This window comes from Sinohyriopsis cumingii, chromosome 12, assembly GCF_028554795.1.
Source record: "Sinohyriopsis cumingii isolate HCF-2022 chromosome 12, ASM2855479v2, whole genome shotgun sequence".
Lineage (NCBI taxonomy): Eukaryota > Metazoa > Mollusca > Bivalvia > Unionida > Unionidae > Sinohyriopsis > Sinohyriopsis cumingii.
In genome coordinates, this window is record NC_142972.1 from 35,721,156 (window position 1) to 35,736,286 (window position 15,131).

The following is a 15,131-nucleotide window of genomic DNA, read 5'->3' on the forward strand; positions in this document are numbered from 1 at the left end:
CAGAATTAAAAAATAAACCCATCTTCATGATACATTGTTAAGTAAATTCACAGGAAGCATTCAAACATGCAGCGTCCACCATTTTTATAATGGTCTTTGTTCACAGTTTGCCAAATCTTGACCATATGCTATTTAAGTCAGAAATTTATATATTGCTTAATATAGTTATATAAATATGTCGTGTGAACATCCAGCTGTAAAATAGATTTTGTTATATGGTCAGATACATATGAATCCTTTCTATCAAGTTCCACCCCCGACCCCATTGTTTGCATCAAATATTTTATTCTTGTCATATATATGTTGAAATTCTATGCTACTCTTGACCAAATAAGGATAATAAAGAAGTCTGACCATTATTTTGAGCAATTTTTCAGTTCTCAAGTAGAAGCGAGTATTAAAATTTGGAATTGGAGAAAGATGGAACCGACACTGAGTTGGTTGTCAAGAAATATTTATGATTATAGTTGTTAAATAGAGAAATGCTATAGGTGAGTTTTCTCTTATTCACTATGACAGTACTCATGATAATATTCAGTTCATAAAAATTGACATGCAGTTTTCTTCCAAATTCACAAAATATGAAAATTTTAATATGAATACCAGTGTCTAGATAAGGTTTGGTACCAAGAGAAAATGGCCTGACAATGATAATACCTTTCTCACAGTCATATATCGAGTCTGTCAAAAAACAAAACATGAGACAACAGAAGTTGTACTAAACTTTCTTAAAACATTTTTTTTATAATGACTGACATTACATTTATATTTGTCATAAAATGAAATTTTCACGTGTCTTTGAAACCAATTTAGACTGTGCTGTTGTCATTAATAACATTTTTATATAGCCATGTGTTGGAAAGAGTTATAGTCCTTGCTATAATGGGGGACCTTTATAATGTTAATTCTGAGTTTTACGCAAGTATTTGCACACATTTTACCATTATTCTTATAAAAATGAAGTAGGTGAACAATTATTTTCAATTTATGAGCTTTTTGCATTTTGAAAAAATCTGTTATAATTTATTTTCACCTAATATGTTTTGGAAAATTCTCTATGTCAAAATACACCAAATATGGATTGTTGGCCTTTCAAGCATGATATGGAAGTACTAATGTCAGTGTTTTACATGAAAGTGGAAGAAAAAAAACAGGTGTAAAGAGGTTGCCATTTGGATAAAATGGTAATCTTGATTTTGCCAGCAACCTCTAGCGTGGCACCTGTTGCCATTGACACTGGGACACAAGCTTGAATGTATAGAACTCACATACCCTCCCTTTGTACCTCCTTACTGATTATAAAAACAAAATGTTCAAGGATATAACAAATGCACAAAACGTAAGTCATTTCATTTATCAGTTTATAATTTGTAACCTGATTGTCACCAGTTGTCTCTGAACATCATCTTGTTTGCGTTTTAAACTAGTCCTTCTGACCCTCACACGCAGTTTTTATATTTTTACATTTATGTTGGTGTGCGGGTTCAGACATATATATTTTGTTGATAATATGTGACTGGTTTCTGTTTGTGTTCAGAATAAATATCTTGAGAATTTTATGTTGTTTAATTTTTGTACAAAGATTATGCGACTTTCATTTAATATTTTTTACATTTTTCAACATTGGAAAGGGGTTTATTGCTGAAATCACATGACTATTGAATCTCTGTTTTATGGACATGTAGGTTGTGAGATTTGGGTAGTCATGTGACTAGGAATGCAAAGTATCAGGTCAGAGTTAATCAACACTGTACATGTATTTTCATTTCACCTGTCAGTTGATTAAAGACATAATGATTATTATTTGCAATTTCTGTGAAAATAAATGATCTTCCTATTGATTTCTTTAAGGCATGGCATGATGTAAGATCATGTAAGTTTGTTAGGTCTATCTCATAAGTGGCTACCATTATGCTGCCACTACACGGTAGTGGTGAATTCCAACTTTTTGATAGGCAATTGGCCCAGACCCCAAACCCCAGCATAAATATAAAAATATCTGAAATGGGATGAGATGCATTGGACTGCTTTCAAATTAAATAGAAGCTGTCCATATAAAACAACCAGACAGATTGCTCACTTCCTTTTCCAGTTTCTCTAGCAGTGCATTTTCTGTGAGAAGTGTTTCATCCGCATCCTTTATTTGCATTGTCTAGTTTTAGTATTTCTACCCAGAAAATTTTGACAAAGAAAAAGGTTGTTGGAAGGGTCTCCCAAAGTAATGGAAATTGATGGAATTATTCAGAGTGTTACAAACTCTGCTAAACTTAGTTAAATACTGTCTTAAGATAGGGGAGGCTGAATGTTTTGGACAGGTGATAATCACTCTAAACACGAAGACAAATTACAAAATAAATGTATGAATATTATTACGCTTATTGACATATAACTCTAATGCACACTCACACAGTCCCACTAACACTACCTCTCATGATGATAATATTAAATGAAATGAGATTAATAGAAACTGATTCAATTCCTGTTATTCAGCCCTCTTTTAATTGTACATTTCTATCGCTGCATTAAACTGCTGCGGTGGCCTGTTGGTTAGAGCATCCACCTCGGATGTAGGAGGTCGTGGGTTTGATCCCCGGCCAAGTCATACCAAAGACTTCCAAAAATGGTACTAATAGCTGCCTTGCTTGGTGCACAGCATTAAGAGGTTAGTGTTAGAACTGGTCGGCCTGGTATCAGGATAATGTGACTGGGTGGGACATCATGCTTCATGTCTGCAGCATGATTCCCCAGTGCTAGACATCACTATAAACTGCCACACTGCACACATCGTAGCAGTATGACTGAAAAATTGTTAAAGCTATGTTAAAAATCAAAATCACATCACATCACCTTATGATGTCAGGTTGGTCCTCAAAGAAAATGATTCAACTTGGTTATAAATTTTGGCCACCACAGTTCTGACAATAATATCTTAATGCTGAGCACCTAGCAAGGCAGCTGTTAATACCATTTTTATAAATCTTTGGCATGACTCAGCCAGGGTTCGAACCTGTGACCTCCCACATTTGAGGTGGATGCTCAAACCACCAGGCCTTTGGAGTGGTCTCATGAAATTTGAATCAACATTATGAAATCTCAGCTTTTAATTAGAAGTCACATTTTTTGTTAAATGTTCTTTACCAAAAACGTTTTTAATACATCATAAACAAAATTTTGATAAATGAAAATGTCACTAATGCCTCGAGGAGGCAGCCATTTTAATTGTGCTTCAATTGTGCCTGTCTGATGTCCACTATGGGTGCCATCTTGAAAATCTTGTGGCGCCTTTTCCTTAACAGAAATTCGTATCACTGGGGGTTTTCACCATAAAACTTTTTAAGACTTGTTGGTTGTAAATAAAAATATTGCTGCCCGGATAAAATGGCCATTTTGTAATATTTTTACTTCTTATGATACCTATAAAAGTAGTGCTGATCTGTCCAGTATGGAAGGTCATATCAACATTTGGTTTTTACCAGAAGACTAAGTGAAAATGGTACTTGGGGATGAGTCTGTTGTATTAATTAAGGTCACCTGGCACCTTTGATTTTGGTTGATGGCCCCCAGTTTTAATTTTAAAATATTCCAATCAAAGATTAGTAAATCTTTTTTTTTCTTTTATTTGTTAAGAATATTTTATTCACCTTATAATGCATATGGCAGTACAGCTAATTTAAGCTATTTTCCTTTGTTGTATACAATGAAGACCATGGTAGAGTACAGAGAAAACCTCTCCTGTTGATCTGCGGCCATTCTTTCTGTGAGACATGCATCAATCAAATGGTAAAAACAAAGAAGACCAGCATTGTATGCCCAATTTGTCTGGTAAGTTTTTAAAAAGTTGACTCCCTTGAGTTTTTAAGATAATTTGTATTTTGGATATCCACATGTATGTGAAACACTTCTAAGAATTTTTAACATGGAGACCTGAAACCTTTGAATGTGGTCTGTATATGTGCACTTATACATTATGTTACCATTGTAGTGGATTACACTTGCTTTCTGACGTTCTTTTGATGAGCTTTTTTTCACACCATCTTGATATGTAAGAAAATCCACTTCATTTTGTTGCATCCTTCAGAAGAATACTACAAAATAATTATTTATCTGTTTATTTGTGCCTATTATTGATTATATAAAGACAATAAGAAGACAAATTCAGATCACATGAACATCAAATCAAAAGTGGGGAAAACTAACAAATTGATTAAAATCAAATCTGAACAGTCCTTCATGGAGATAAAATTTAATGTTTTGGTGAGCATGGGAATTTCCTGTTCATCTATTTTTAGTTGCTTATCACATAAAGTGTTTCAGATTCATATTAGGGAGAATGATCGTTAGTAACAATATGTTCTGAATGACATGTCGCTTTAAGAAATGTGAAAGTTTGGATTCCAATGTTGGACCACAAAGTCAGCAGAAAATTACATTTTATTGGTGTCTCTCAGGTCTCTCTGTAGGACTGTGACGATTTGATTTTGATCAGACTGGTTTATGATCAACACTTTATGTACATCATATAAGTATAACAACCGGAAGATTTAGATTTGTATTTTATTTTATGAATTATTACTCTGAATTTCAGATGGGTATGGGACCTCGATCACCAATATTTTAAATTTGTGGCTAATTTTTCAGTTGTGAGTTTGGACATTAACCAATACTCAGAATCACGCTGTCATTTGTTTATGTGAATCTATAAATTGTGTGAATGCCCCAAGTGTATTTTTATATTTTTTGTTGGTTACATATGCTTGCTTTAGGTGTGCTGATGACTGCTGATCATTGGTGGTATGCTTTACAAGGAAGGTACAATCTTAGCAAATAACATCATCCATCCTCAACACCTGAATACAAAAGAACAATTTTAGAAATGTTGAAAATGGTCATTAAACCTTCCGGAGATAGTTACATACAAGTAAACGTAATCTGTTGTATAGAGCAGATATGTGTGCTGGTTGCAATGTTGTCTGCTATACTGTACAGGGTCACTGTCTCAGAGATGCTGCCAGGGTGTGTGAATTGTGTAAAAATTTGTATAAATTGGAGCGTTTGGAGAGCATTGCATGAGAGAAGCCTCACAAATTAGTTTACAATGCACAGTGTACGATTTTTATCGAACTGAAGTGTTAGTCACGACACAGGTCACTCTGCCAGTAGTGGTCTTGTAGTGCTTGTTGTGACATGACTTTGTTCAGGTAGACAACTTTTTATACAACTTGGTACTTAGGCTTGATATAAATAGTTAATAAAATAAATTTGTTATGCACATTGGGCACTGGAATAAGCATTCTGTTGTAGTTTTAACCTTGCATTCATCAAGGAAGTTTTACAAACGCATGTTTAAAATGCAGGCTAAGTAATCATCTTCATATTAGAAACCTGGCATTTTATTATCAAAGCACTGATTTCAGAATGTGAAACTTTGGCAGAGTTCATGTTAGTAAAAAAATCTTATTTTGGAGCAGAGATAACCAAGGGACAGTACCTATGAACTATGGAAAATTGCACATATAAACCATTAAGAACAGTTTCCCAACTTGTTCAAGCTGGCTAAGCTAGTTATCTGTATGCCCCTTCAGACAACAATATGTGAAAAGGGTTCTCGGTACAGAACATTATTCGAAAACAGATAATGAGCAGATTAACCTGTGCAACCATCAACAGATTAATGCTCATACAACTTGATGATATATCTTTTAAGGATTTTGATTTCACTAGAGCTTTGATTTCACTAGAGAATACAGAGAGAGATGGCTATTATTGTGTTAAGTGAATATTGAACTCTGGCTGTTAACTCTTTCCTGCTTTTTATTCCCCTACTAAACTCTTATTTTGGTGATGACGGGGTGGGAGACTCACCCCACACCTTGTGATAAATTCCTGGCAGCACATCTCTGCTGTGTGTCAGCCAGGATATTTTTAACTACAGTTAGCATTAATCCTTTCTTTAAAACATGTCGAAATAATTGATATTCACTAAAACCACTCTTTCTAACAATTTTTGGATCCAGTTTTATTGTTTTTGAACAAAACACAGGTACAATTGACAACATACAACAAAAATTTGCGTTCCCATTCAAACATAAAATATATAGGTTGAATTTATTACTTAGAAAGTAAAAAGTGTTGGTTCACTATAAGGTTTACTGAACAATTCTACAATATGTCGGATACAAATAGCCTGTATGCTGTTCCCTCGATGACTTGCAAACCCACTTATTATGCATGGTCATACATGCATCCCTTCTTGTTAAAAAGCAGAAAATACCCCAAAATTGACCCCTATTTGTTGAATGTGAAGAAAATCAAAATGAAAAAATTGGTAACTGAAACCTTGATATAATGCCCATTTTATTGTCAAAAATGATAGATTGGAACTTGAATCATTTTTCAGTTTTTAACTCATTTGACCCCGATCCTGTTTCTGTAGGCGCAATCCAGTTTCTGCATTCAGTGGATGATCTCACCTGTAGTTGTGGTTTGTTTATTGCATTCAATGGCTGATCCTGCTTGTAGTCATGATGAATGTGTGTTAGATATGTCTCTGATTGGTTACAAATGTTTTTTTCCCCAAGAACTAAACAACTATTAAATCAATCAGAAATGATGTTACTTTAATTTTGTGGAAATTTGAATTGTTCAGAAGCCAAGGGTTACTGTTTGAGAGCAGTTTCACAACACGTGTTTTGTTCATGAAATATCAGAAATTATGGCAGACGTAAAAATGATTTTTGATGAGAGCAAAGTGAGGAGTTTCTTGGGTTTGATCTCGAAAATATTGAGCAAGCTGAGGAAAGATGTTCGGCAGTTGGATATTTTGTGAGATTTAGATTTGGGCATAGAAGTTTCTGAGATTGAATCATCAGAAGATGAGGATGCTGATAGCGATGATGAGTTCTTGCAGATAAACGCTGCACATAATTTTGTAAATAGTGTATAATTAAGTTGTGAAAGACTTGGACAAGTAGGAAACAAAATACATCACTGTGTAGACAAATTCATTTGGAATAATTGGTCAAAATTTCATGGATTTTAATTGGATATAAGAAGAGTAATTAAGGTAAGAGTGAATGCATATACACGATGTTTTCAAAATTTTTCAAACAGGTAAAAACTCAGACACAAGCAGCTAGACACAGCTTAGTGCTTCTGGGGCATAGCAGCAGAGATACTGATAACAGTGCTGGGGCTGAATGAATTAATAAGAAATCATATTGTTTGTTAAATTTTCTTTATAAACAACATTCTTAGTACATCATAAATAAGAATATTCAACAAAAGTTTAATAAAAGATAATAATGTCACTAATGCCTAGTGGAGGCAGCACTTTAATAAATACCAATAAAATAAGCTTTAAAAGTGGAATTTAATTTTTAGGTTATCTTTTAGTTCTATTTTAGTTTGGTTTAAGTTTAATCTGCGTAAATGCAGCATGCCTTGTATTAAAACGTTTAAAATGTCACAGCTGTTTCTGTGAACATTTCTGCAAGAACTTAAGTGCCAGTCGTGTTTTGATATCTGACTAGCAGAAGTATTTGTTGTATTGCTGAACTAATTAAAAGAAGACATGCTTTGTATTATCACAATAATTACGTCTTTTCTATCAAATAAAGGGGGTGGAATAAAAGAAAAGTTAAAGGAAATGCAGATCCAACCTGCGTAAGAGCTACAGCCCCAGTCTTGAGTTGGGTCAACTCATATTAATTGATCAGTCAAACACTATAAATATTATTGTGTATGTAATATAATTAGATTACCTTAAATTAGCCTACTGATAAAATACATGTAGCAAGGCAACTAAGCATAATGAATACTTGGTAAAATAAAAGCTCTGTTTCACAGATACAGTTCATTGGGTAGGAGTGAGTTTCAGAGTTTGTAGTTAACTTAAAAGTTCCGGAAGAGATTTCTATAAGGATGAGAACTTTCACTATTACTACTATTACTTGCATTGAAATCACAGCATCAATATTTTAACAATTTTAAAAAATGAGTTACGACTTTGACAGTTGTTAATTCATGGAAAAATTAATCTTTGTTTGGCTTTGAAAGAAATCACCAACAATCTGGTTCAGTGCTATGTGTGCTCCTTATAGTGGAATGTCATGTAGGGAGCTTACAAAGCAGGGAAACAGTAATTAGCAACAACAAAGAGCATTGTTATATTATAGTGTTGTGTACATGTGAAGGTTTCTTAAATCTTTCAGAAGTAGGGCATCTTGAAAATAAAGTTAGTTGATACAGAAAAATGAAGTACATTTAGAAAAATATCTTTATTGACAATTACTCCAGATGCAATTATAAAACGAGTATTTTACTATTAAACAAACTAGTACCCCCACCCCACCCCACACATGGTTTTCTAGATGACTGGTGGGGATGTAGGACCATCTGTTACTTGCCTATAGTGCATGCAGTGTGTTTGGATCCCTTTGAGGGATAGGTGAATATGAAAAAAATCTTGGAAGAAATTTCATTTCAGTTTTTGGAATACTTAACAGTAATCACTGTTACAAGTCTTTGTCTGGATTGGAATATTTGGAATTAGAGCTGGTTAGTAGAAACTTTCTTCCAAAATGAATCCTTGTATCTGGTCAATCGTGTGCAAGTTAGCAATAATAAAGTTATTAATTACATTTGTATTGTATTAGTGGCAGATGATTCATGCATCCTACAGGCAATGAATGAGAGAACGTAGTTTTTACAATTTGGCTGTTTGATTTAAACTTTTCCATTTCTTTTAGTTTTGTTGGTTATTGAATAAAGAATATAATAAAATATAGAAGTTGCTTTTGAATATATTAAAGTAAAATACTGACAAAATTAAATCACAATTACAGATTATATATAAACCTGGTCAGTTATGATTAATATTAATGCATCTATATCAGGTACTTATTCATAAATATGTCCCAGAATATTTTGGATTGTCTTGTATTCTGACAAACATCTTGGGAATGGGACTCTGCTTGAGTGGAATAGCTTTTTCGAGTTGTGTTGTTGTGACAAGCTTGAGTGGAATAGCTTTTGCGAGTTGTGTTGTTGTGACAGGCTTGAGTGGAATAGCGAGTTGTGGGCAATCATATCATATCCGATCGCAGCATGATATAATGCCTTTCTGAACCAATGCTTTAAAAATGAAATATGTTTGATCAGGGAATGAAAAGGTTGTCAGACAATCTAGATGTCTACATTACAGGCACTCTGGAAATTAATTCTTCACACAAAACTCCTCATAACATTGATCAGATGGCTGAATTCTTGTTAATCTATTCATGGAAAAGCAACACTGTTCAACAGTGACATACTGGATCATGTCCCATCAAAACGTTTTACAGCAACAGTACTAAAATTGGAGTAATGGGACAGGGAGATAACTGAGGAAAACATGGAAATAATGCAGATTGACTGATTTCAGAATGTCCATATTTATTTTTTACATTAGAATGTTAATATAATTTCATTGGTGTCAATATTTTATAATGAGTTTTACATAATGAGTTGAAATAGAAATTTTTATAATCCTTGGCTTTTGTACATGTCAGATGTATTTGTATTATATTACAGAGAGGTGATTTGTACTTGTACCTGGAGACCACTCCAGTGGCCTAAGTGGTCAGATTGTCTGCCTCGGATGCAGGAGGTCGAGGGTTTGAACCCCGGCCAAGTAATACCAGAGACTTATAATAATGATACTAACATCTGCATCTCTTGGCACTCAGCATTAATAGGTTTGTATTAGGACTGGTTGGCCTGGTGTCAGGATAATGTGACAGGGTGGTATATGATGCTACATGTTTGTGGCATGATGCCTCAGTGCTAGACAACACTATAAACTGCTAAACTGCAGACATCACAGTGATATGACTGAATAATTGTTGAAGCTTCATTAAAAATCCAAATCAAACACACACACTTTACCAGGAATGGGAATGACTTTCACTGAAGTGCAGATTTTTTGTTGTAGAAAGTTAGTTTCCAGAGGAGAGTTCAGTTTTCCTTTTTCTTCCTGTTCTGCCCATTTGTCTGTTACCAGTTTCATTTCTGCACACTAACTTGAGGTTCATCTGCTTACAGTTATCAAACGTTGTGGAAGGGTTGTACTTGGGTAAGGCAGAACCCATTTGATTTTTAGGTCAGAGGTCAAGCTCACTGACTAAAAGAAGGAAAATGGTCTCTGCACAATAACATCAGCTTTATTTCACATACATGGACCAAACTTTATGAATGCTTGCAATTGGGGTATGGCAGAACCCTATACATTTTGTGGTCAGAGGTCAAGGTCACTGTGACTCACTTTGTGGTCAGAATGGCAGAGGTCAAGGTCACTGTGGCTGATGGAAGGAGATGGCTTCTTCACAACATTAGATTTACTGTACATATATGGACCAGACTTTGTGGTAAGACAATGCCCTATCAATTTTGGATTCGGAAAATCAGAGGTCATAGTCACTGTGACTAGAAGAAGGAAAATGATTTCTGCACAATAACACTATTTTACTTTACATATATGGACCAAACCCTGTGGATAGCTTGTGTATTTGGTAAGGTATAACATATGCATATATTCAGTCATAGCAAAAAGACGTTTGTAACATCTTAGATTTTTAATTATAACCTCTGGATCATAGTTCAGTAGAGCAGATTAGCAAGGCAGAAGCAGTGTTAAGAATCAAATTTAGGAACCATTTACACTTTCGATCATCAACAATTCAGACCAGTTGCAAAATCATTTATTGAGTAACATGACTGCTGAAAATTGCTGGCCACTTCTGCCAGTTATGCGACAGTTTTAAACACTGGGATGGGTGGGTTGGTCTTGAGGAAGTTTAATGTCTGAAGGATGCTGCTTCAAATGAGGCAGTATGTGTGAGGTTTGAGGATTTTTAAATGATACTGGTTCAGATGAGGCAGTGTGTGTGAGGTTTGAGGATTTGTGAATGACAGTGCTTCAAACGAGGCAGTATGTGTGAGGCTTGAGGATTTGTGAATGACACTGCTTCAAATGAGGCAATATGTGTGATACTTGAGGATTTGTGAATGACACTGCTTCAAATGAGACAGTGTGTGTGAGGTTTGAGGATTTGTGAATGACATTGCTTCAAATGAGGCAGTATGTGAGATTTTAGGATTTGTGAATGACTGCTTCAGTTGAGGCAGTATGTGAGGTTTGAGGAGTTGTGAATGACACTGCTTCAAATGAGGCAATATGTTTGAGGTTTGAGGATTTGTGAATGACACCGCTTCAAATGAGGCAGTATGTTTGAGGTTTGAGGATTTGTGAATGACACTGCTTCAGATGAGGCAATATGTTTGAGGTTTGAGGATTTGTGATGGCAAGTAATTTGAGTTACTTTAATTTTGTAGAAAGAGACTCCCTTGCTTCAAGGAACAGATTATGTGAAGAACATGCCAGTAGATCTGTATTTGATGGGGCTTCTAGTCTACAGTCAGAAAACTCTGCTAGAGCAGTAAGTTGGATTCATCTCTTCTTGGATACCATGTTTACCAGTTTTTAATCTGTGCTTTACAATGTTGACCCTGACATAGTACTTCAGAAAATGAGGTCTTTGCTGTTTTTTCAACTTTCAATTTTAGGTTTAGAAATTAAATCCCAATCTGCCAGTGTATTATATAAAAGCCACGCTTGGTTTGTTCTTCACAGATGATGTTTTACATGTCAAGATTGTAGCAATGTGCCACACTCAGTCCATTCTAGAATAGTACTTTGCTTTTTTTCTAGTACTTCTGGCTACTTTAAATTGATTTGTGCTAAAATCCTTTTTTGTCACCTATTTTTTGCTGTCAGAGAATTTGTAAGAAAAAAAGGTTACTTCTTTTTCCTTGTTGCCTTAAGAAATTTGTAAGACACTACCATATATACCTACTAATAAAATGAGACCAACTGCAATACTGCACAGACCCAGATCTGCTGTTGCATAATGAGTCAGCAGATATGGGTCTATGCAGTTTATGTGGAGTAATCAGTAGAACAAAGAACATAGACCCTGATCTGTTAGTCCATTTTGCAATGGCAAGTTTGTGTGTTTGTTGTTTGCAGTTGGGCTTGACTTATAAGTGATTATGGAATGTTGTATAATATTACATAGAATCTCTAAATTTATTGATTGCTTACATGACCCATTGCCAAAACATGAATATGTATGGGCTGACAAAAGTAAAACTGTTAATACGCATGGAATATCAAATTGTAACCTTACTGGTTCTTCTGAAAGTTTGCAGCATGAAAATGGTTACACACACAGAAACACACACACGTGTATGTGTGTGTGTGTATGTATGTATGTGTGTATATATATATATATATATATATATATATATATATATATATATATATATATATATATATAATATACCTTAAATCTTTATAGTATGATCATGAAATAATTATTATCCAAATTATATATGGCCATAATGTATACCCAAGTACGTATTTATATATTTAAAGTCATTTATGACATCATGGTGATTCAATCATTGCCATGATTTATTAAATATTTTTGATATATATAGACTTATATAGTCTTTTTTAAATGTTTGTTTTCATTTTAATACACAGCAAAACACATCCATTTAAGTTTTTATTTATAATTATAATGTTTACCTAGGGAGACTGCTTTATACACAACAAAACACAGGTCCAGTTAAGCTTTTATTTATAATTATAATGTTTGCCTTGGGGGGGACTGTCTGCTGTTACTAATGAAACTGTTTTGGTTCATTCTGTCTGCGAGTGATTCAGCGGCTACTGAATGTCACAATGTGGTTGTACAGAGGTCACAGCTGGTCTGTGAAACTCCCTGACAGAATGTTATGGATAACCCTTTAGTAAAGTTTCTTCAGCGCAAACTGAAGGAGTCCAGTGAAGACTGGGCTGTCCAATGAAGGTTGGAATGATAGCGGCAACTTTGTGGACGTCACTTAATGGGTTTAGTTTGAATACGCCATATAACACTGACATTAGATTCTTGGGTGAATAAACAGAATGGAATGAAGTGAATGCCCTAGGAGGACATGTGCAGCAGATAATGTCCCCCAATGAAGAAAAAAAAATGTTTGTCTATACAACAGCAGCATATCAACAATAATGGAAAAGAAAGGTATACATACATGTAGGAATAAATTGACCTTGGCAAGAAACAGCATGTAATTACTATAAGAAGACTGGTATTACTACTGTAACACCAGACTCTGACTTATCAAGACAGAGACCCATGAACTGCAATAAGTCACTGGTTGTCAAGTCTTGTGTGAATGTCTCAGAGTGGTTCCATGCGTGTCTTAGAATATGGCAAAGATGAACTGTGGGAAATTGAGAATGGAAATGAATAAATTATCACATCCAACATGGACAAGAAGCAAGATGATCACATCCATGAAATGGGTAGAAGAATACCATGAGAATGCACATACACCTCCATGAATTAAACAAACTGAATGCACATATGGCACTTAAACTGATGGATATGCACAGTTGCCACACGATGAACTCTGATATCACACGCATGCAGAACTCTACACATGTCATTTTTTTTAAAACAATGCAGATATGGCAATGAAAATGATGGATAGGCACAAGTGCCATACAGTGATCACTGGTACAACATGCGTGCAGAACTCCACACATAATGAATATAGAAATACAATGAATGGCTATGGAAACTGGAACCACAGCAATTACATCACATGGCACAGTTGCGTAGAACTGGATCCAGAAAAACACCCACGATGGCAGAACAGTGTCAGTGTGAGACCTTCTATCCCTGTATGTTGAATGCAGGATGATCATCGTCACTGTGTATTACTATCCGCATCCATGGACATGGCCCTCTGTGCTGCCCGAATAGTACTAAGAGGTGTGCAAATGCATCTTGTGTGACAGTCTGAAGACCATCGGCCCAGAACTTTGATTATATGGTCTTCCAGCCAGGCTGCTGCTACTGAAGTAGCTGCACCTATACGGAATAAATGGCCACTATACTGTCCATTCCAGTCTTACAGTAGACAAACCTTGGGATTTTTTATGGCTTGGAGGATGGTGGCAAGATGAGGCAGATTATTTCTGTCTGTGGTGAATGGTGATTGCATACCAGCCTGCATATACTTGAACCTAATGCCACAGAGGTACAATTTTATTGTAGACTGCTTCAAGTTGACAGCTCTTGCGCAGTGTGTCACAAAGTGGATTAAGGTGTTCTCCGTAGTATCTGGCAAAAGTTGCATGTTCGAGGCAAAGCCACACATCATTATGAAGGTCCTAAAAGCATTGAATGCAGTGTTGTAGGTGATTTGTGTAGCAGGGCTTAAAGCCTGATTCCATAAAATGTCTACCTCTTTATTCAGGTCCATAAGACTTTGAGGGTGGGGAGCATTTGCAGTGTTGTAGATCTGCATCCGGAGCCAGTGCATGAAATTTCTGAAATTGGAGGCAGGACAATGCATCTGCAGTATTATTGATAACTCCAGGAATCTGTTTGGTAGAAAAATAAAAGTTACAAGAAACCACACACCATGTAAGTTTACGCATTAATTTCATTATGTGCATACATTTAGATCTCCCCTTTTTGAAGTATATTCACCATGACCATATTATCACATAAAAATAATATGCATTTGCCTGCCCATTCTGCACCCCAAATAATAGCAGCAACAATGATGGGATACAACTCCCTGAATGCTACAGAGAAATCATTCTCCACGGATAAATGCATTTTAAGATCATCAGACCACACAGCTGCAAACCAGCACGTTTTGAAGTAACCCCCATACCCTACTATGGATGAAGCATCTGTGCATAATTCCAGATTGTGTGATGTTGTCGACTGATTGTCAAGAAACGTAGAATCTCCATTCCATGTAGCTAAGAATTGGTGCCACATGGGTACTTCCCCTCTGCAATTTGCATCTAAGTTTATGTAATGATCGAGTTCTCTGACCTTCGTAGATAGTCGTACGAGTTATGAGACAAACGCAAGCTTTGGTAGGATATCATGGGTAGCAGAATTTAAGTGGCCCAGTAACTGGAGCAGTTCTTTCTTGCAGACACCTTGTTTGTTAATAAAGTGTTTAAAGTAGTTCACAATATGCTCCACTTTATCCTGCGGTAA

The 15,131-nt window shown here is 35.4% G+C and overlaps 1 protein-coding gene across 1 annotated transcript in view; it reads left to right on the forward strand.

Moving 5' to 3' along the window:
* Window positions 1-15,131, forward strand: part of LOC149786253 (RING finger protein 17-like) — a 200,178-nt gene that overhangs the window by 311 nt on the left and 184,736 nt on the right. The window contains exons 2-3 of the mRNA XM_089976633.1: window positions 3,704-3,822; window positions 11,371-11,474. Of these exons, the coding sequence (XP_089832759.1) occupies window positions 3,704-3,822; window positions 11,371-11,474 (223 nt within the window). The remainder of the gene's footprint in view (window positions 1-3,703; window positions 3,823-11,370; window positions 11,475-15,131) is intronic.